This window comes from Sus scrofa, chromosome 17 (genome assembly GCF_000003025.6).
Source record: "Sus scrofa isolate TJ Tabasco breed Duroc chromosome 17, Sscrofa11.1, whole genome shotgun sequence".
NCBI lineage: Eukaryota > Metazoa > Chordata > Mammalia > Artiodactyla > Suidae > Sus > Sus scrofa.
Window position 1 is genome coordinate 28962118 of NC_010459.5, and position 21126 is coordinate 28983243.

Here is a 21126-nt window from a genome sequence, read left to right on the forward strand (position 1 = left end):
TGACCTTGAGACAAAGATTAGAGGGCAAATCAGTGCCTCAGAGGAAATGTTAATCTCAGGAAGCCACAGCATAGCAAGAGTGGGGAAAAGAAACATGGAAAGGAAGGCAGCAGTAAACTCAGCAAGCATGTTACCAATGTTTGCAAGTGGAGCTTAATTTGTTACAGGGGCTTGGGCTCTCCCATTGATTGGGTATTAATTTCCCATAGCTGCCAACCAGTCCCACAAGAGGCAGAGCAGTCTCTGGCCTCCAGAGAAGCCCTGAGGCAAAGAGCTGCTGGTGCTGGTTCTTGGCTGGCTGGTCATTGTGCATGGATATGCTAAGTACCATTGTATTTTCCAAAAATGTACACAGCTAGATCTCCCTGCCCATATGTTCTGCACTGTGGCCTTGCCACTCTCCATCTTGAGGTGGAATCTATCTCAAGACCTTTCCTGAAATATTTATTCTCCTATTAATCGCCCTCTAGAATTTAAGTGAGCTCTGTGACTGCTTTGCTAGTAAAACACAACGGAAGTGACATCCTACTCCAGGGATGGGGTCTAACAGGTGCAATCTCCTCCAATTCCTTTTTCTTGGAATCCTAGCTTCCAGGACCTCCCTTTCAGCTACCATGCTGAGAGAATTCCAGACCAGTGGAGAGGGATCAGGCTGCCATGCTGGTCAACAGCCCCAGCCGCCCTCCCAGCTTCTGGCTGGCATCAACCACTAGCCATAGGGGTGACATCTTGGACATCTAGCCCAAAAGAGCCTTCAGAAAACATAGGACTGTCACCATGTGAGGGACCTGGTGTGGTTCTATGTGTCACCTTGGCTAGGCTATAGTACTCAGTTACTTCAATGAAGACTACTCTAGGAGTTCCAGTTGTGGCTCGGTGGGTTAAGAATCACGCTAATATCCATGAGAATGCCAGTTCCATCCCCAGCCTCAATCAACCCCTGGCCCTGGAACTTCCATATGCCCTGGGTGCGGCCCTAAAAAGACAGAAGTAAATAAGTGAAGACTACTCTAGATGTTGCTGTGAAAGTATTTTTTAGATGTAGTTAACATCTAAAATGAATTGACTTTAAGTAAGGAGATTATCCTCAATACTGTGAGTGGGGCTTATCCAGTCATGAGGGCCTTAAAAGCAAAGCCTGAGGTTTCCTAGAGAAGAAGAAGTCTGACTCAAGATTGCTGCCTGAAAGTTAATATTTGTATATAGTCAGCAAATGCTACAAAGACAGCAGAAACTGGAGAAGGGTATCTGTATCAATTCACAAATAAGGAGAAATAAAGAATGTTGTTTAAAATTCTAGTGACTCAGGTAACACATCTGGAAAACAGACCAAGGGACTTTAGGAAAGAATTCAGTATTGGCAGAAGGATGAATTAGATAACTTAGTATGTATTTTCCACATCTGATCCACATGGTTATGGGAACAATATACTTTTCTCTGATTAGACCAAGAACATGTCAGATAAAAATATGGTTCTGGACTGAACTTCTTTGCAGAACAGATGCTGACTCATAGACATTGAAAAACATATCGTCTCCGGAGGAGACAGTTTGGGGGGTGGGGGGATGGGCTTGGGTTGTGGGATGGAAATCCTGTGAAATTGGATTGTGATGATCATTATACAACTACAGATGTAATAAATTCATTGAGTAATAAAAAAAAATCAAAATTTTAAAAAAATTAAAAAAACATGTTCTGTGAAATACTGAGATAAATTATTTATATATTTATTTATTTTTATTTTTTGCTTTTTAAAGGGCTGCACCCATGGCATATGGAGATTCCCAGGTTAGGGGTCTAATCGGAGCTATAGCTGCCACCCTACGCCAGAGTCACAGCAAAGCAGGATCCGAGCCGCATCTGCGACCTACACCACAGCTCATGGCAACACCAGATCCTTGACCCACTGAGCAAGGCCAGGTATCAAACTCTCAACCTCATGGTTCTTAGTTGGATTTGTTTCTGCTGTGCCACGACAGGAACTCTGATATTGAGAGAATTTAATCTGAGGAAAATTATATGAGACACATTGTAATGTGTATGGCAAAATAAATAAAAGTGTTTTTTTAACAAAAAGTTTTTAAGTTTCTAGTCAATTCCTGAGAGAGAGAGAGAAGGGAAGGAGGTAGAGAGAGATAAAGAAATAATTAGGAGTTCCCGTCGTGGCGCAGTGGTTAATGAATCCGACTAGGAACCATGAGATTGCAGGTTCGGTCCCTGCCCTTGCTCAGTGGGTTAACAATCCGGCGTTGCCATAAGCTGTGGTGTAGGTTGCAGACGCGGCTCGGATCCCATGTTGCTGCAGCTCTGGTGCAGCTCCGATTCGACCCCTAGCCTGGGAACCTCCATATGCCACGGGAGCGGCCCAAGAAATAGCAAAAAGACAAAAAAAAAAAAAAAAAAAAAAAAAAATAATTATATATTTGTGTATATAATTGGTTCTGTTTCTCTGGAGAAGCTCACTGACAAGACCCCAAACAAGAACCACCTAGCTGAGCCCTGTCAACCCGTAGAAGAATGAAAGGTAATTTTTAAAAATTATTTAAAAAATAATTTACATGTATCAATAGATAATTAGAACAGGAACCGACATTATCTACTAAACTCTACTTTTTTAGGCCTCTGTTTCATTATCTTTATGGTGAATATCTTCTAGATTTACCTTTTAGGCCTTTTCAAACTTTCTTCTTCCCAGTCTCAAGGCTCATTAATAAGAGGGAATGTAGTGCTGTCCATAAATTGATAACACACATTTTATTAATACCAAGACAAGCAAAATATGAAATAATTAATAAAAATGAAATAACATAGCATGGACCAGTTTCCAAATTATGAAAATTATAGGGCCTGAAGAGGTATAGAGTTAATGAATCGTTGGTAGGTTAAGGTGGAAGAGGCTTTATTTTGCTTTCTCTGTAGAGTTGATTAAATAAACAAAATATTTCTGTGGTTTTATGATGAGGGAGTTTTATCTGATGCTTTAGTCAAGCATCATGGCATTAACCTTTTCTATAGGCTTTCTGTAGAATATGAGATAATCATTTTCTTTGATGATTTAGACGAAATATTCTGAAGAGGTAGTTGAGTATCTTAATGGAAATAACACGAGGTCCAGTTCTCCTCCTACTCTTGAAAAGCCCAGGTGCTTTCTTTGAGATTTGAGGGGGTCATTGGAAATCTTTGTATTTCTCTTCCACTTTCTAGCAGATAAATTCTTTCCCTTTCTGTCCTTGTATTTTCCAAAGGTAATGATACCACAATTTTCAACATGTTCACTAGAGATTTATTCCCATAGAGAAATTCACCTTTGAAATATTCAAGGAAGCTTGAGAAAGGTAAGAAATTCAGAAAATATGGGAGAAGAAATCTCATCGGGGGTTGAAAATGGGGACGTGATGGAGAGCTGTGAGTTTGGTCCTGTCCTTCCGGATAGGCTTAATTTCTCTATACCCCTTTCAAGATCCAGCTGGCCTGAAGTCTCTCTTCATTTCATATTGTCACTTTGAGACCTCTCAATCATTTCATCCCCTCTATTTTGTACTTAAAATTCATCCCATTGATTTACAGTTTCTTCGTGGTGATGGAGAGAGCTGGAAAGGATGCTGTCCCTGTTCTTACAACCACAAATCCCAGGATATCAGCCAGGGTATAATTAGCAAGTTAAAGTTTATTTTCTTGAATGCGTTGGAGTGCTAATGTCGCAAAGCCACCAACTGGCCCACGACTTGGGCTCGGTTAGCCCTAAACATGCCTGATCCCATCCACCTTCCAGCCTCTGTGCAGCCAAGTTCTTCAACTCGAATCATGCAGGGGCAGTTAAACAGTTTCCTTTTGAGCAGAGGAGTAGATATTATAGCCTTCTTATATCAGTCTTCTCCAACTTTCTTCTCTTTTAGAGTTATTTCCGCTCTTTTAGGTCCTTTGCATTTCCATATAAATTTTATTTTCTTTTTTTTCTTTTTTTTTAGCACCGCACCCACAGCATATGGAAGTTCCAGGCTAGGGGTCAAATCAGAGCTGCAGCTGCCAGCCTACACCACAGCCACAGCAATGTGGGATCCAGGCCCATCTGCGACCTATATCACAGCTTGAGGCAATGTTGGATCCTTAACCCACTGAGCAAGGCCAGGGATCGAACCCACATCTTCATGGATACCAGTTGGGTTCTGAACCTGCTGAGCCACAATGGGAACTCCCCACATGAATTTTAGAATCAGCTTATCATTTTCGGCAAAACAAACCTGCAGGGAATTTGATTGGGATTCCACTGAATCTGTAGATCAATCGGGGGAGAATTGATGTCTTAACAATGTTGAGTCTCTGGATCCATATTTCTCTTCATTTATTTCGATTTTTCAATTTCTCATTGTTTGTGACTGGCATATAGAAATACAATTGATTTTTGTATCTTGATCTTTCATCCTGCAAGCTTAATAAGCTTATTAATTCTCAACAAGGCAGTGAAATCAGAGGTCAGACGCAGCCTGGGCCTCTGCCCTCTCCTTAGCCAGCTAAAAGGACATTTGTTATATAGACACCATGGTGGGACCTATCTCTCTGTCTGCTGTAGGACCTTGAACAAGAGGATCACCCTCTCTGAGCCTTAGGATAATAATGCTTATCTTGCTGCACTTTCAGGATCAATGGGATCATGTGTGTTTAAGGACAAATGCTCAGTCCCTGCCTTATATTCCAAGATCTCTGTGGAAACTTCTCCCCAAGCGTTAAGCACCTTTAGGCCCAGAGTAATTGCTCATAAATCCTTACTTAGTCACCTATCATAAAGTACTCTCCACTAAGGAGCCAAAGCCTAGACTTAATGATGCAAGTTTTTAAAAGTCCAGAGATGAGTCAACAGCCTTTCCTGGACCACGTGTTTCCATAAGCATGGCAGCAGGATACATTTGATCAATGACCCGTTAGTAGTGCTATGGTGCAATGTCGCTCTGGTGTGTCAGAAAGATGCCTAGCCCTTGACCTTATTAAGTCAAGTTTTGGAAAGTAAATAGAAGTTACTGCATTAGAAGCCTCCACTGTCGGGTGTTCCCATTGTGGCTCAGCGGGTTATGAACACAACTAGTATCCATGAGGATGCGAGTTCGTTCCCTGATCTCATTCAGTGGGTTAGGGATCCAGGATTGCCATGAGCTGTGGCGTAGGTCGCAGAAGTGGCTCGAACCTCTAGTTTTGGCTCTGGCTTGGGCTGGCAGCTGCAGCTCCGATTCGACTCCTAGCCTGGGAACTTCCATGTGCCACAGGCACAGCTCTAAAAAGCAAAAAAAAAAAAAAAAAAAAAAAAAAAAATTATTAAAAAAATAAAAGTCGCCACTGTTTTTATAGATAAAAACAAGTCCATCAAGAGATGATTGATTAAATTGTTTTGTGTGATAATCATAAAGGGAAACACTGAAGAGCTACCTATAGAATGAGGTAGTTCTGTAGCTCTCCGTATACTGACACAGAAAGCTCTCTAAGATGCAAAGCATGAATATAAGATGCAGAAGTGTGTAAAGAATATTACCCTCTATATTTAAGTGATATAATAGCTATTACTATAGAATATAGAAATGTAGCTGGAGAACAATATGGAGATTCCTTTAAAAACTAAAAATAAAGTGATGATATGATCCTGGATATATGCCCAGGCGTAGCACATATACAAAAAGTCTAATTCAAAAATATATCTGCATCCCATTGTTCATAGTAGCACTATTCGTAATAGCCACATTTAAGTTGGAAACAACTTAAATGTCCATTGACAAAAGAATGGATCAAGAAGATGTGGTATGTGTATACAATGGAATATTACTCAGTCATAAAAAGAATGAAATAATGCCATTTTCAGCAATATGGATGCAACTAGAAATTATCATACTAAGTGAAGTAAGTCGGACAAAGACAAATATCATATTATATCACATATATGTGGAATCTAAAAAAAAAATACAGGGAGTTCCTGTTGTGGCTCAGAGGGTTAAGAACCTGACAAGTATCCATGGAAATGTAGGTTTGATCCCTGGCCTCACTTGGTGGGTTAAGGCTCTGGCATTGCCACAAGCTGCAGCCTAAGTAACAGTGGTCCAGTCAATAGCTCCACCAAAGCTCAGCTATAAGGGACCACCCTGCACATTCCAGCTTCAGCTGAGCTCCATTCGTTATGGTGATCTGTGATCCATGTTCTTTCATGTTACTATTGCAAAATATTGTGACTTCCTGAAGGCTCAGGTCATGGTTAGTATATTTTGGCAACAAAATGTTTTTTGTTTTTGTTTTGTTTTGTTTTTTGCCGTTTCCTGGGCCGATCTTGCGGCATATGGAGGTTCCCAGGCTAGGGGTCGAATCAGAACTGTAGCTGCCAACCTACACCAGAGCCACAGCAACGCCAGATCCTGAACCACTGAGCAAGGGCAGAGATCGAACCCGCAACCCCATGGTTCCTAGTCGGATTCATTAACCACTGAGCCACGACGGGAACTCTGGCAATAAAATGTTTTTAATTAAGCTTGTGTACATTTTTTTAGACGTAATGTTATTGAACACATAATAGGCTATAGTAGAATATAAACATAACATTTATTTATTTATTTATTTATTTATTTATTTCCTTTTAAGGGACACACCCATGGCATATGGAAGTTCCCAGGCTAGGGGTCGAATCGGAGCTACAGCTGTCAGCCAACACCACAGCCACAGCAACTTGGGATCCGAGCTGCATCTGCGACCTACACCACAGCTCACAGCAACACCAGATCCTTAACCCACTGAGTGAAGCCAGGGATTGAACCCACATCCTTCTGGATACTAGTCAGATTTGTTTCCACTGCACTGCAATGGGAATTCCCTATTTATTTTTTACATAACCTTTATATGCACTTGAAAACCAAAAAATTTGGATGGCTCGCTATATTGTGATATTTGCTTTATTGAGGTTGTCTGGAACTGAACCCACAATATCTCCAAGGTACTCCTGTATTTATATGGGGGGGGGATTTGTTTTAAAGAATTAGCATATGCCATTGTGAGGACTAGCAAGACCAAAGTCCACAGGGCACTTCAGCAGAAGTTGATGCTGTGGTCTAGAGACTGAACACAGTCTGGTGGCAGAATTCCTTTTTCTTCTGGAGATTTCAGTCTTTTAAGGTCCTCAACTGATGTGATGAGGCCCACCCACTTAACAGAGGGGAATCTGCTTTACTCAAAATGTACTGAGTTAAATCTAAAAAAAAAACCTTCATAGCAACATCTAGACTAGTATTTGCCTAAGCAACTGGGCACCATGGCCTAGCCAAGTTGACACATAAAATTAACAATCAAAAGTTCCTGTCGTGGCTCAATGGAAATGAATCCAACTAGTATCCTTGAGGATGCAGGTTTGACCCCCGGCCTTGCTCAGTGGGTCAGGGATCTGGCATTGCCGTGAGCTGTGGTGTAGGCTGCAGACACGGCTCAGATCCTGTGTTGCTGTGGCTGTGGTATAAGCCCGCATCTGTAGCTCTGATTGGACCCCTAGCCTGGGAACTTCCATATGCTGTGGGTGTGGCCCTAAAAAGACAAAACATAAAATAAAATAAAATTAACAATTACATTTCCCCTCTTGTCACCAAGGATGGCATCTCATGTTCTAGTTCCTACTTTCCGCTTCCTAATGACTAATGGCCTCTCCCTCTACCCCTCCAGGCTTAACAATTTTTCTGCTTTATCTCTGGATCTTCACTGTAGCCACTAGATAATACACATCCTCTCAAAATTTTAATTTTAATAAATTATAACAAAAAAACGGAGTTCCCGTCGTGGCGCAGTGGTTAACGAATCCAACTAGGAACCATGAGGTTGCGGGTTCGGTCCCTGCCCTTGCTCAGTGGGTTAACGATCCGGCGTTGCCGTGAGCTGTGGTGTAGGTTGCAGACGCGGCTCGGATCCCGCGTTGCTGTGGCTCTGGCGTAGGCCGGTGACTACAGCTCCGATTAACCCCTAGCCTGGGAACCTCCATATGCCGCGGGAGCGGCCCAAGAAGTAGCAACAACAACAACAACAAAAGACAAAAAGACAAAAAAAAAAATTATAACAAAATAAAAAATTCAAGACCATGGTTGTGCTAGCTACATTCAATTTCTCCACAGCCACATGTGGCTGGGGGCTACCCTATGGGACAGCATGAAAGAGAACACTTCCATCACTGCCGACAATCCCAGTGGACATAGCTGCTCTATATGCCTCTTCACTGTAGCTTTGTCTTTGCTACCTAGGCTTCTCTCCTTAGATGTTGACTCTGACTCTGAGTTTCAGGAATGCAGTTTCCTTGGCCCTTGGGAGAGTCCCATACCGCCTCACTTAGAAAGTTGCAAAAAGATAGTTGATGCCTTTGTGTAATTCTTGCATGGAATGCCTATGTACTGGTCAGGATAGGTAATGCTAGCTGCTGAAACAAACAACCACAAAATATCAAAGACTCAAGACATTAAAGGTTTATTTCTTGCCCAAGTGACAGTCCTGGCTCTTTGCAGCCATTCATTCTTCTTCCAGGGCTTCAGAGTTCTCCACTGGGTCCTCTGCCTCCAGGCGGCCACCTAATGAAAAGTGGGGAAGACAGCACAGGATGTTTGGGGCCAGGACTAGAAGTGGCTGCATCACATGGGCTCACTTTCCATTGCCCAGACTGGATCAAAGAGGCCCGTCTCCTGCTAGAAAGGATGGGAAATGCAGTCTTTCTGAGTGCCAAGGAGGAAATTAACAGAATGGTGAACACACAGAGCTGTATCACAGCATGCGAAAAATGCACTCTATGTCAAGGAGTACCATCCTCACAACAATAAACTGTGCACACGTAAGCACCTTCTTGGTCACACAGTATATATTTTTATACCCTTCATATAAAGAAAATAAAGAATATCACCAACTACCAGAGTTCCTTTTGTGGCTCAGTAGGGTAAGAACCCTACATAGTCTCTGTGAGGATGTGGGTTCCATCCTCACAGTGGGTTAAGGATCCAGTATTGCTGCAAACGATAGCATAGGTCACAGACGAGCTTGGATCTGGCATTGCTGTGGCTGTAGTGTAGGCCAGCAGCTGTAGCTTGGATTTGACTCCTAGTCTGGGTATTTCCATAAGCTGCAGGTACAGCCCTAAAAAGGAAAAAAAAAAAAAAATCAGTTGCTATAAAATGATGAGTTTCAAGGCCACATTGAATGCAGGGTAAGAAAGGATGGACTTTGGTACTGGGAAAGGTCTGTGTTTAATTTCCAGCACTACATACACTGGCAGTGTGATCTTAGGTCTGTTGCTTAAGCTTGTGGGGTCCTCAAAAGACTCTCATGGGGTTTAAATGAGCCCTACATGCTTACACCACTATAAATGCTCAAAGGCAGGAGAGGCTACATGCACATATGCATGTGACATGTGACAAATGCATGTGACATTCCCCCTACCTTCTGCATCAGAGTCATCTCTATCTATAAACCGTGAAGTGACAGCAAAATGAAATACTTTCCCACGTTCATGTCTATTACAGACATGAATTCCCAAATTCATAGGTTGAATCCTAACTCCCAGCGCCCAGAATGGGATCTTATTTGGAAACAGGGTCATTGCAGGTATAATTAGTTAGGGTGAGGTCATCCTCGAGGAAGATGGGTCTCTAATCTAAGACAATCGGTGTCCTTATAAAAGGGGAAATTTGGAGCCACACATGCACACAGGGGCAGTACCATGTGACGATAAAGGCAGAGAGAGGGCAATGCATCTACCCAGTCAAGGAATGCTGAAGTTGGCCAGCAGAGCTCCAAAGCTAGGGGCCAGGCCTGGAACATATTCTCCCCCACAGTCCCCAGGAGGAATCAACATTGCCAAGACCTTGATCTCAGACTTCTGGCCTCTAGAACTATGACATAGTAACATTTTGGTAGCTTAAGCCACTCAGTTTGTGGTACTTTATTATGGCAGCTCTAGGAAATAAATATCATGTCCAAGCAGTTATTGACTCAAAAACACAGAATTTAATTTTAAAATTTCATGGTATGGAGTTCTTGTCATGGCTTAGTGGTAATAAACCTGACTAGTATCCATGAGGATTCAGGTCTGATCCCTGGCCTCACACCTGGTTAAGGATCCGCTTATAGAAGCCTTGCCCATCTAGGCAGACTGATGGCCTGTGCTCCACATAAGCTAAAAGCAGAGCTGCTTACGGAATCAGCTCTGTTCCTATAAAAGGATTTAAGAACAATATTAAAAGAGAGTACTCTGGAGTTCCCGTCGTGGCTCAGTGGTTAATGAATCGACTAGGAACCATGGGGTTGCAGGTTCGATCCCTGGCCTTGCTCAGTGGGTTAAGGATCCAGCGTTGCTGTGAACTGTGGTGTAGGTCGTAGATGCGGCTTGGATCCCACATTGCTGTGGCTCTGGTGTAGGCTGGTGGCTACAGCTTCAATTTGATCCCTGGCCTAGGAACCTCCATACGCCGCAGGAGCAGCTCAAGAAATGGCAAAAAGACCAAAAAAAAAAAAAAAGAGAGTGCTCCAGCAAATTAAATATTCAAAGTGAAGAACTCTGAATTTATTAAAAGTCTGTCCCATTGAGAATGCATAATTTTAGCATAAATACTCTAGAAATACCCATTTAGTTTGCTAGGTGTTATTCTTAATAAAAGGGATCTTGCATCTAGATTTGTCATGTCATTAATAAATCAACCAAAGAATGCACATTATAATTATTTTGACTTGTCTATTTATGGTTTAATTGTATTTAAGTTTAGATTCCCTTGAAAATGGCCTAGTAAAAATTGAGGATGCTAAATGACTGCCTCATCTGCTTACTCTGTGAATTTGCTGAAAATTATTAGTTCTATTAATTGTTTTTTTTTCTTTAAAAAACTAACTTGGGTAAGGATGGTTGTCGAAACATCCTTTTTTTTTTTTTTTTTTTTGGCCAGGATTGTAGTAAAATGTTGTTTGCACTGAAATCACTAAGGTAAACCTTGGCACCCTACCATGGGATCAATTTAGAATAATGATTTGATATAATAACTAAACACAAGTAACATCAGTACTACCCTTAGATCCAGACAAGAGGCTTCTTCCCTAGCTTCTATATATTTCAGAGCCTGTTTTGGCCTTTGTCTGGCCATGCCACTCCATACAAGGCAAGGAGGCTACAGGGCCAGGGGACATGCCTGCTTGGAGGTCATACACACACACCAACCCACCCCCTTCTAGGACACATTCTAGGTATCCAGCTCCTAGATATCCCTGCTTAAAAATTCCTAAGCTCTTTTCCAAGGCCTTTGAAGACCCCTTTCCTGGGGGTCCTTCCTGCAGGAGTGACCATCACTGCTGTGCTTACCCTGCTGCCTGAGGTGGGGATGAGGGCAGAGTTGGGATTGTGGACTGGGGCTGGGGCTGAGGGCTGGGCTGGGAGGCTGGAGGGAAGACACACTTCGCTGCCTGTGTGTGTTGCCATTGCCTCACAAGGCAGCACTGATCATGCAGGAGGGGGTGGGGGAATAAAGGGCTGGACCTGGCAACTGTGAAGAGAAGGCTGTGAAAAATCATAATTTTATATTACATATTCAAATGGCCCATCTTTCTTGCTGATGATCTCTTTACTAGTTTAAGTCACACCTGGCACATGAGCAGTGAAATTAATAACTGAGAAAAAACAAAGGCATGACTAAGGAAGGTTATTTTTTTTTCTTCTGCCCTATGGTTTTTTTTTTTTTTTTTTTTTTTTTTTTTTTTTTTTTGTCTTTTTGCTATTTCTTTGGGCTGCTCGCGTGGCATATGGAGGTTCCCAGGCTAGGGGTCGAATCGGAGATGTGGCCGCCGGCCTACGCCAGAGCCACATCAACATGGGATCCGAGCCGCGTCTGCAACCTACACCACAGCTCACAGCAAAGCCGGATCCTTAACCCACTGAGCAAGGGTAGGGACCGAACCCACAACCTCATGGTTCCTAGTCGGATTCGTTAACTACTGCGCCACGGTGGGAACTCCTGCCCTGTGGGTTTTATAATACGGTATCATTCTCCCTGAAGTTTTTCCCCAAGTTGGTGATGATGATAATGATAAACAAACAAACAAACACAATGCTTCCTTTATGCTGGCCCCCCTCTAAACACTTAACACATATTAACGAATTTCATCATTATGGACATGAAATAGGTGGGTCCTGCAATAACAGCTTTCCTTCTTTAGATATGAGGAAACTGGGCCTCAAGTGGTTGATTTGTAGGCAGTCACACAGCTGGGCAGTGGAAGAAGGGACTGGAGCCCAGATGGTGGTTCCAGAGTCCCTGCTGAAGCACTGTACAGAGCGTTTGTCCACCGAGCTCTGATCGCACAAATACCGGCTTTGCAAGCAACTTGCTAGCAACTTTCCCCTCTTCACCAAGTAATGTGACCTACAGTCTTAACCACAGCCTCAGGGTCTGCACAGTTTTTCAAGAAAGGGGGTTGTTCTACTGTTAGGGTTGAGCATATTTGCCTTAGTACTGCGGATTTTGCCTTTTTTGTGTTTTGTTTTATTTAAGTGCTGGTAGGAAAACAAGTTTAAACTTAGCTCAGTACCTGGCACTCAGCAAATTCTCGGAAGAAGGGGGGAAAAGAGAGAATGCACCTAGGAAAGTTACAGCAATCTGATGTCAAAACCAAAAGTGATCACATGAATTACTCCCACCCAGCCCCTATTCTCTACCCCCATGAATTACTCCCACCCAGCCCCTATCCTCTACCCCAGGGAACAAGATCACGGGGTAGAGAAGAATCCCACTCGGAGGAGAGCCAGGGTCTTTCTCGTGAGAACTCTGGACGGGTCCAGAGGAAGACGCCAGTCTCTGGACGGAGAGGCCTGGGCATCAAACCCCAAGGCCGTCTCTCCACTACCTGCTTACAGCCAGCGAGCTCCCACCTCGCGGCGCCCCTCCAGGCCTTCAGCCCCCTCCATGGTGCCCCGCCCCTCCAGACAATCCGCCCCGCCCCTCCACGGGGCCCCGCCCCTCCAGTGGCGCCCCGCCCCCTGCGCGGCGTCTGGGCGTCCGGGCGCCGCGTCTACCCGCGGTGCATGGTGGGGCCGTCGCCTCAGACAACCAGGTCCGGCCGGCCCCGAGGCTGTGCGGAGCCGGTAAGGCGGCGGAATGCACCGGGCTATCACGCCATCCGCGTACCTGCCGAGCCCCGACTACTACAAGAGGCTGGACCACCTCCAGCAAGGGCTGCGGGACAGGTACGGCCTACCGGGGCGGGGGCGGGGAGTCGGCCCGCCTGCGGGGCCGCTGAAGCCGTGATCTCTCTTCCTTTTCTGCGCCTCTGCCCGCGGTTCCCCTGGGCCGGGGTCAGGCCTCCGACGTCCATCGAGCTCCCGGTGGGGCTGGAAGGAAACCCCCAATGGGCGGAGCCCTCGGGAGGATGCGGCCGCGTCACTGCATTTGCCCAGGAGTGAGAGTGGGAGTCTCCTGCCAGTCACTCTCCATCAAGCTGTGAATTTCTCCAGCCTCCTTTGCACTCCCCCCGCCCCCATCTCTCTTCAGATTGTCTTCCAGCCCTGACAGCTGCTCTGCATCCGTGATGACAGGTTCAGGAACGCAGGCGGGAGAGTGTGTATTTGTCAAACACGTGTCCAATATAAATACTGGAGACTTTGGGAGGCCAGATTTCCAGCAAAAGGACGAAATTTCCAGTGAGAGAAGTCCAGCTTTCAGAGGGTCCATGATACCTTAAGACTTGAAAAATGAGAACCACTGAAAACAGCTGGATCACAAAAAGAGAGAAAATTACAAAGCAATTGGCTCTAAATAACTACGTAAAAGATAAGTTGGAACTATTATTTAGCCGCTAAACTAATTGGAGTTGGAAATCTCATTAGTTGACAAGAAAGGAAATAGGTTTTTGGATGTCTTGATAAAACAATACGTTTAATGAGTGTTAAAAGTTACAGAATCGTTTTAGTGAAGAGGAATGCTGTATGTGTGACAGTTCTAAGATGGCAATGATTACATGTAAGGTAAAGCAGAAATTAGTAGTTTTGAAAAGAAATTGTATTCATCCTGTGGTACATTTAATTCTTGTCACATATTTATAGGGTATCTACAACAGGCCTCCTTAATCATCCTCACTATATTTATGTATTTATTTTTGTCTTTTTTAAAAGGGCCACACTTGCAGCATATGGAAGTTCCCAGGCTAGGGGTCAAATCAGAGCTGCCGCTGACAGCCTACTCCACAGCCACAGCTACAGCCACGCAGGATCCGAGCTGCTTCTGCGACCTACACAACTCAGGGCAATGCCAGATTCTTAACCCACTGAGCGAGGCCAGGGATAAAACCTGAAACCTCCTGGTTACTTCGGACTCATTTACCACTGAACCATGATGGGAACTCCTTATTTATTTATTTTTATTTTTTATTTTTTGTCTTTTTAGGGCCACACTCGGGGCATATGAAAGTTCCCAGGCTAGGGGTTGAATTGGAGCTGCAGCCGCCAGCCTGCACCACAGCCACAGCAATGTGGGATCCGAGCTGCATCTGCAACCTACACAACAGCTCACAGCAACGCCGGATCCTTAACCCACTGAGCAAGGCCAGGGATCAAACCCAAGTCCTCATGGATACTAGTTGGGTTCGTTAACCAGCAAGCCACGAAGGGAACTCCCTGTCCTCCCCATATTTACCTCTTAATCCTTTTCTACATCCCTGTTTTTTTCCTGACATACAGTTACTCACCCAGCCACTCACCTCACCCCCAACTTTTAAAAAAATCACTCATGGAGTTGCCACTGTGGCACAGTGGGTTGAGAATCCCGTTGCAGCAGCTCAGGTTTCTGCGGAGTAATGGGTTTGATCCAGGCCTGTGCAGTTGGTTAAGGACCTGGTGTTGCTACAGCTGTGGCCTGGATTCAGTCCCAGCCTGGGAACTTCCATATGCCCCAGATGAGGTGCCTTGTTAGCTCAGTAGGTAGCGCCTCATTCTCATGCCCCAGATGCAACCATTAAAAAATAAAATAAAAACCACTCACTTCCTGCATGCCTTCCCTGCACCTAGTATTAATCAGCCATTTCCCAAATTATATGCCCCCCAAGTATTCTTAGAGCACTTCTAGATAGTGGCTCAAGTGACATACTCCCTGCCTAGACTGAGAATTCCAGCAGGACAGGAACCTTATTTTGCTGGATCTTTAGCTCTAGTTTATAGAGTTGCTGAAGAGGAGGGCGGGGGGGTAGATCAATGTTTGTTGAACAAGTAGACGAAATCCCACAGTCAACCAGCTAGTGTCCAGGAGTTGTGAATATCTCTCGTAGAACCGAGTAGCCACAGATTGCCACAAATAATGGCCATTTTCCAGCCAACCAGGAAAGCTGGGAGTGTGGCTTTTCACAGACGGTGTAAAGTGTCTACACATACCTGCTGATAAAGAGATAAGACGCTGCTCTGCGCATCAGTACACTTAAAGTCCTCTTTAACTGTTCTGTTCAAAGAGTAGCTCATTACCCCAGGCCATTACTTACTTCTCTTTCTTTCTTTCTTTTTTTTTTTTTTTGTCTTTCCTCTTTTTTAGGGCTGCACCCGCAGCATATGGAAGTTTCCAGGCCTGGGGTCGAATAGGAACTACAACTTCTGGCCTAAACCACAGCCACAGAAACTCGGGATCTGAGCTATGTCTCACCATAGCTCATGGCAATGCCAGATCCTCAATCCACTGAGTGAGGCCAGGGATTGAACCCATGTCCTGATGGATGCTAGTCAGTTGGGTTTGTTAACCACTGCACCATGATTGGAACTCCTCTTTACTTCTTTCTTTCTTTCTTTTTTTTTTTTGTCTTTTTGCCATTTCTTGGGCCGCTCCTGTGGCATATGGAGGTTCCCAGGCTAGGGGTCGAATCGGAGCTGTAGCCACCAGAGCCACAGCAACTGGGGATCCGAGCCGCGTCTGCGACCTTCACCACAGCTCACGGCAACGTCAGATCGTCAATCCACTGAGCAAGGGCAGGGATCGAACCCGCAACCTCATGGTTCCTAGTCGGATTCGTTAACCACTGCGCCACAACAGGAACTCCTACTTATTTCTATTTCTTAACCCAAGTTCTAATTTAAAAATGTTATAGGTTCAAATGGCATATTTTTTTTAACTAAGTTAAATTATGAGTTATCGTTTTTGCTTCCTGTGCTAGAACACCTGGCTGTTTATAGTCCTTATGGTATAATAACTAATAATTATTACTTACTTTATGTTTAACACTTAATGCCTTAACTACTAAGCAAGGTGAGGCTATTGAAATTATATGAGGAATATGAGTCAACTATTATAGCCTATTCATGGTCCTGCATTTGGAGGTGTGTTTTATTTTTAAGTCAGTACAAAACTGTGCATTCATTTTTCATTTTAAAAGTCCATCACTAATTTTAACTCATGGTTAATAAGTACAAAGCTGCTGGAGTTCCCCTCATGGCTCAGTGGTTAACGAATCTGACTAGGAACCATGAGGTTTCAGGTTCGATCCCTGGCCTCGTTCAGTGGGTTAAGGATCTGGCGTTGCTGTGAGCTGTGGTGTAGGTTGCAGACATGGCTCAGATCCCGCATTGCTATGGCTCTGGCGTAGGCCAGTGGCTATAGCTCCGATTCGACCCCTAGCCTGGGAACCTCCATATGCCGTGGGAGCAGCCCAAAGAAATAACCAAAAAAAAAAGACAAAAAAAAATAAAGTAAAAAAGTTGAAAGCCGTAGTTTTGTAAAGCAACAGGCAGTGAAGTCATCATCTGTATCCTCTTTGAGTGTTTGCATGTTATCTATTTGTTTTTTTCACCCAGTCCCAGTGACCATAAGCAAAATTGTCTTCTAAAACCCTAGAGGTATTTTAAAGGCTGCAACCCTGGTTGTCACAGCTGCTTTGTCAGTCTGGAAGTTTCCTGGAATGGGAAATAAAACAGTTTGCTCTTTCTCTGTCCCTTAGAGGTGAATCATTGCATTGTTGGGGGTTTTGTTGTGTTTTTTAAGAAAAAAATAACTGAAGGAAAACAGAAACTAATAATTAAGAGCTCCTGTGTAGAACAGAGGCTTAGCCCTTCCGCTTAGGAGGTCAGCCTGAGCTCACCTTCTCCTGGACTCCTTGTCTTAGATTCAGTCTTTTTTTCTCTTAGCACTTTTCTCTTAGACATTAAGCAATTTCTCTTTCAGCCTTGGTTAATTAATGGTAAATTAGATTAGCAGTTTGCCTTTGGTTGAAGCTGGTATGCTGGTGGTGGTTGAGGAGAGCCCTTTATGATTAAACCTCCCAAGAGCTCTTTTTGAGATTTGTATGGCTTCGAATCCTGTTCAGCAGTTTTATCCCCGACCCCTTGGTTTTGGCCGCTGCCATCTCTGCTGCCCAGTCTCCCCTACCTCTGGCCAGGCTGGATGTGCAGGTGTACGGGTCAGCTCTGTGCTCGGCTCACTGCCAGCACTCACCAGATCACCATGGCCAAGTCTTCACTGCTGGTAGCTCCTAGGAATAGCAGTTAATGACAATCATGGTGCTATTACACACTTCTACGAGGAAATGCCCCAGATTGGAAGGGGACCTGGTCTCCACTAAATATGAATGAGGCCATGTCTGCTTCTCAGATCCCTTCCTGACTCAGCCATGTGGCCCTGCCCGGCCTGTCTGGTTGGAAACAGAGGAGCCCTCAGCCTTCAGTCCAGGATGGATTTATGGAAGCGTGTCTAGACCTGGTGGAACCCCCCGTCACTAACAGAGGTGTTTGGCCATATTGTATTTTGCATATTTATCTTGTTGCTGTCTGTTCTTCCCCCCTTTCCTCCTTCCTGCCCCAGAAGGTCACTGCCTGAGGGCGGGGCCTTGGTTGGCTCATTTACTGTGTGGTCTCTAGGCCTAGAGAGGGCCAGGCTCATCATGGCACTGAGAAATAATACTGCCCAGCCTTTTCTCCCTACATTTCCCCAATTACTTTGAGAATCTATTCTTTTTGTTTCACACTGGTGTCCTGTTTGCTTTCTTAGACTTCCATGGTGACTGCTAAGTATTTTTGTGTCTTGAGTTTCAAATGCAGTTGGCATTTTCTGCTTCTTAGACCACAGGAATATTCTCACAAAGGAGATCATGTTCTGAATCTGCCTGCCTGTTACTCATCAGTGTAATTTATCCGTAAAATATTTTCTTTCTGTATTACAGTGAAAAGAAGAGATTGGAGCTGGAAAGGAAACTCTTGAATGTAATCCATCTGATATATGCAGGTAAGATATGACAGTGAAAGTTTAATTTGCCCATGTTAATCAAAATTTAACCCTAATATATGTTGCCAGTGCCATAGTCGTAGTACTGTTACCATTCTCTTATTTCTAATATGTAATTGTTTCAAGTAAACATTGCAATTTAATATAGTCACAGTGAAATATAAGAATAAATTTGATTACAGCATAAGAAAAATTATTGCATTACCATTATTTGGTATTTGTGTTATTTTAGGAATCTATTTTGCTTAAATATCTTAAGAATAAGATGCATTGTACTCTTACTTATCTCTTTGGTCCCAATCTATTTTATTTTATTTAAAAAATTTTTTTTCATATTTTTAGGGCCGCATCCAAGGCATGTAGAAATTCCCAGGCTAGCGGTCAAATCCGAGCTGCAGCTGCTGGCCTATATCACAGCCACAGCAACTCGGGATCCGAGCCTCATCTGCGACCTACACTGCAGCTCACAGCAACGCTGTATCCTTAACCCACTGAGCAGAGCCAGGGATTGAACTCCCATCCTCATGGCTACTAGTTGTTTGTTACCGCTGAGTCACAATAGGAACTCCTTTGGTCCCAATTTAAACATTGGATCTGTATAATGATTGAGGCATAATTATTGTAGCTAACCCGACAGCAACTATTGTGGGCAGAGTTACATGGAATTCATTTGTGGGTATAAGACAATGACTGTCAAAATTATTTTGAGCAGTGGATAATACACATATTATCCTTTTTAGGTTACTTACTCTAACATAAAGAGCAAATTTTTAATATTTTTAATTCTGAGAGTTCCCTTCACGGCTCAGTGGTTAATGAACCCGACTAGGATCCTTGAGGATTCGGGTTCCTTCCCCGCTCACTCACTGGTTAAGGATCTGGCGTTGCCATGAGCTATGGTGTAGGTCTCAGATGCGGCTTGGATCCCAAGTTGCTATGGCTGTGGCGTAGGCTAACAATTGTAGCTCCAATTCGACCTCTAGCTTGGGAACTTCCATATGCTATGAGTGTGGCCCTAAAAGAAAAAAAAAATCTATTTTAAGTAAATTGAACTTTATCCCTAAGCCAAATGTATGGTGTTACCTCCAGTATTATTCATAGGATTTTTCTGGCTGTGGTGGAGTTAAGTTTGTGACTTATCCACATCATAATATGAATGAGAAATGAAAACATCTCATTCAGAAGAGAAAGAACTGAGGATCCTTTAAAACCAAATCACCTATCAGGTGCATTTTATTTCCTCATCTTCAGAACTAATTCAGTAGTTTTAAGTTTAGTGTCTATTCTTCCAAAGATACCGATCAGGGTAGACAGCCATATGCTTCTAGCAGCTCTAGGAGTCAGTGAAGAAATGGTGCTGATGTGGATGCCGTGGTCACAGACATGGGCCTGAATCTGAGAGGATCAGTTGTCATTTTTCTAGCCCCTGCCTCAAGGGACAGAGGACTGGGCACAGACTTTCCCTGCATCCTGGTCTCCGTGGCTTGCTGGTGTAACGGTGGTGGGCTGGGGGGATGCGGGAGGAGTGGGAACCTCTCCAGCCTCGGCTCTTGTTTCCTGGAGACAGAGGGTAGGGTTTGCTGTAAATATGCTTTCTTTGACTGCCCTGTCCGTAGGGTGAAATTCAGTCTTATCTAGCATGACTGCCTCCCCCTGGTTCCCCCAGAAGGCAGAGTCTGAGACAGGGTAAGTGTGTAGGGGGTAATTTATTTTTAAGAAGGGGTCACATGAAACCAGAGAGCGGGAAGAGCAGAACAGGGGTTGGTCACTGCCGTGGGCATGCAGGGCGCCATCTCTCTGCACCTCCAGATGATCGGGAGGCCTGCCTTCCTTCTCCTCCCAAAGGTCCACTCAAGAAAGAGGTGCTCTTCACCCATTGGTTCCATCCCCCCACTACCCCAAGGGTCAAGGCTGCCCCAGAAGGTGTTAGCTCCATCTTACACCCAGGCTTTCCCTGCTGCAAACTCAGAAAAGCAGCCCTGGGAGAGCAAGACACCAGGTGCAGCTGATGCAGATGCAGCCAGGGGCTGCACCCGGAGCTGCAGGAGGGTGCATGAGGGCGTGCTTACCAGAGCCCCCATTATCTGCCCCTGCTGAGTTCTCATCATGACTGTCTGTTGCCAGCCTTTCCCTAAAATTGTCCATGACTGAAACCTCAGCTTCTGAAGCATGACAAGGTCTCTGGTGGTGAAGCAGGTAGCCCCTCTCTCCAGGTACCTCCATTCATCTCAGCCTCCCCAGCTCTTAGCTGGCTGACCTTGAGACAAGAACTTCAGTATTCTCTGCCTCCAATTCTTTGGCTGTTAAATGGGGATAGTAATAGATAGGAGAACTTAATAGAACCTTCAAGCAGTGTCTGACCCAGAGTAAGAGTCGATAACTTACTGTTTATTACAGTTTTGTCAGTATCACTGTTACTCTTCTTATTTATTGCCCTTGAACTTTCCAACATGCTGCTTCCTGAATGTTTTCCCCTCATCTTCATACTCGCTTTTCCCCTTTTGGGGTTAGCTCTTATCCATCCTTCATGTCTCAGCTGAAAAATAATTTCCACTAGGAAGGCCTCTCTGACTGAGGTGGGGTTGCCTAGTCTGTCAGAGTCCCTTGCAGTTTTGCTAGCATGTCCAAGGTTTTGTTTTCCCTGTTGTCCCTGGCTGAGTGGCTTTCATACTCAAGAGTGCTGAATGATTGCATGGATGGATGGATGGACGGACGACTGATGTGGTCAGCTTTGAAGGTTAATGTGGGGGCAGGAGTGAAACTAGGCTCTAGGTAGAGAAGGCATGGTTGCTATTGTGCCAACTCCAGGTGGCCGCTTGCCTCTGCCACAGCCACAGCCACACCAGATCTGAGCCTCGTCTGTGACCGACACCACAGCTCACAGTAGCGTGAATCCTTAACCCACTGATC

At 44.4% G+C, this 21126-nt stretch overlaps 1 protein-coding gene across 1 annotated transcript in view; it reads left to right on the plus strand.

Annotated features, from left to right (window-relative positions):
* The window catches only part of KIZ (kizuna centrosomal protein), a 107267-nt gene continuing 99154 nt past the window's right edge, over positions 13014–21126 (plus strand). Inside the window, 3 exon segments of the mRNA XM_021078396.1 lie at positions 13014–13214; positions 18155–18186; positions 18189–18216. Coding sequence (XP_020934055.1) covers positions 13126–13214; positions 18155–18186; positions 18189–18216 — 149 coding nt within the window. The 5' untranslated portion in view covers positions 13014–13125.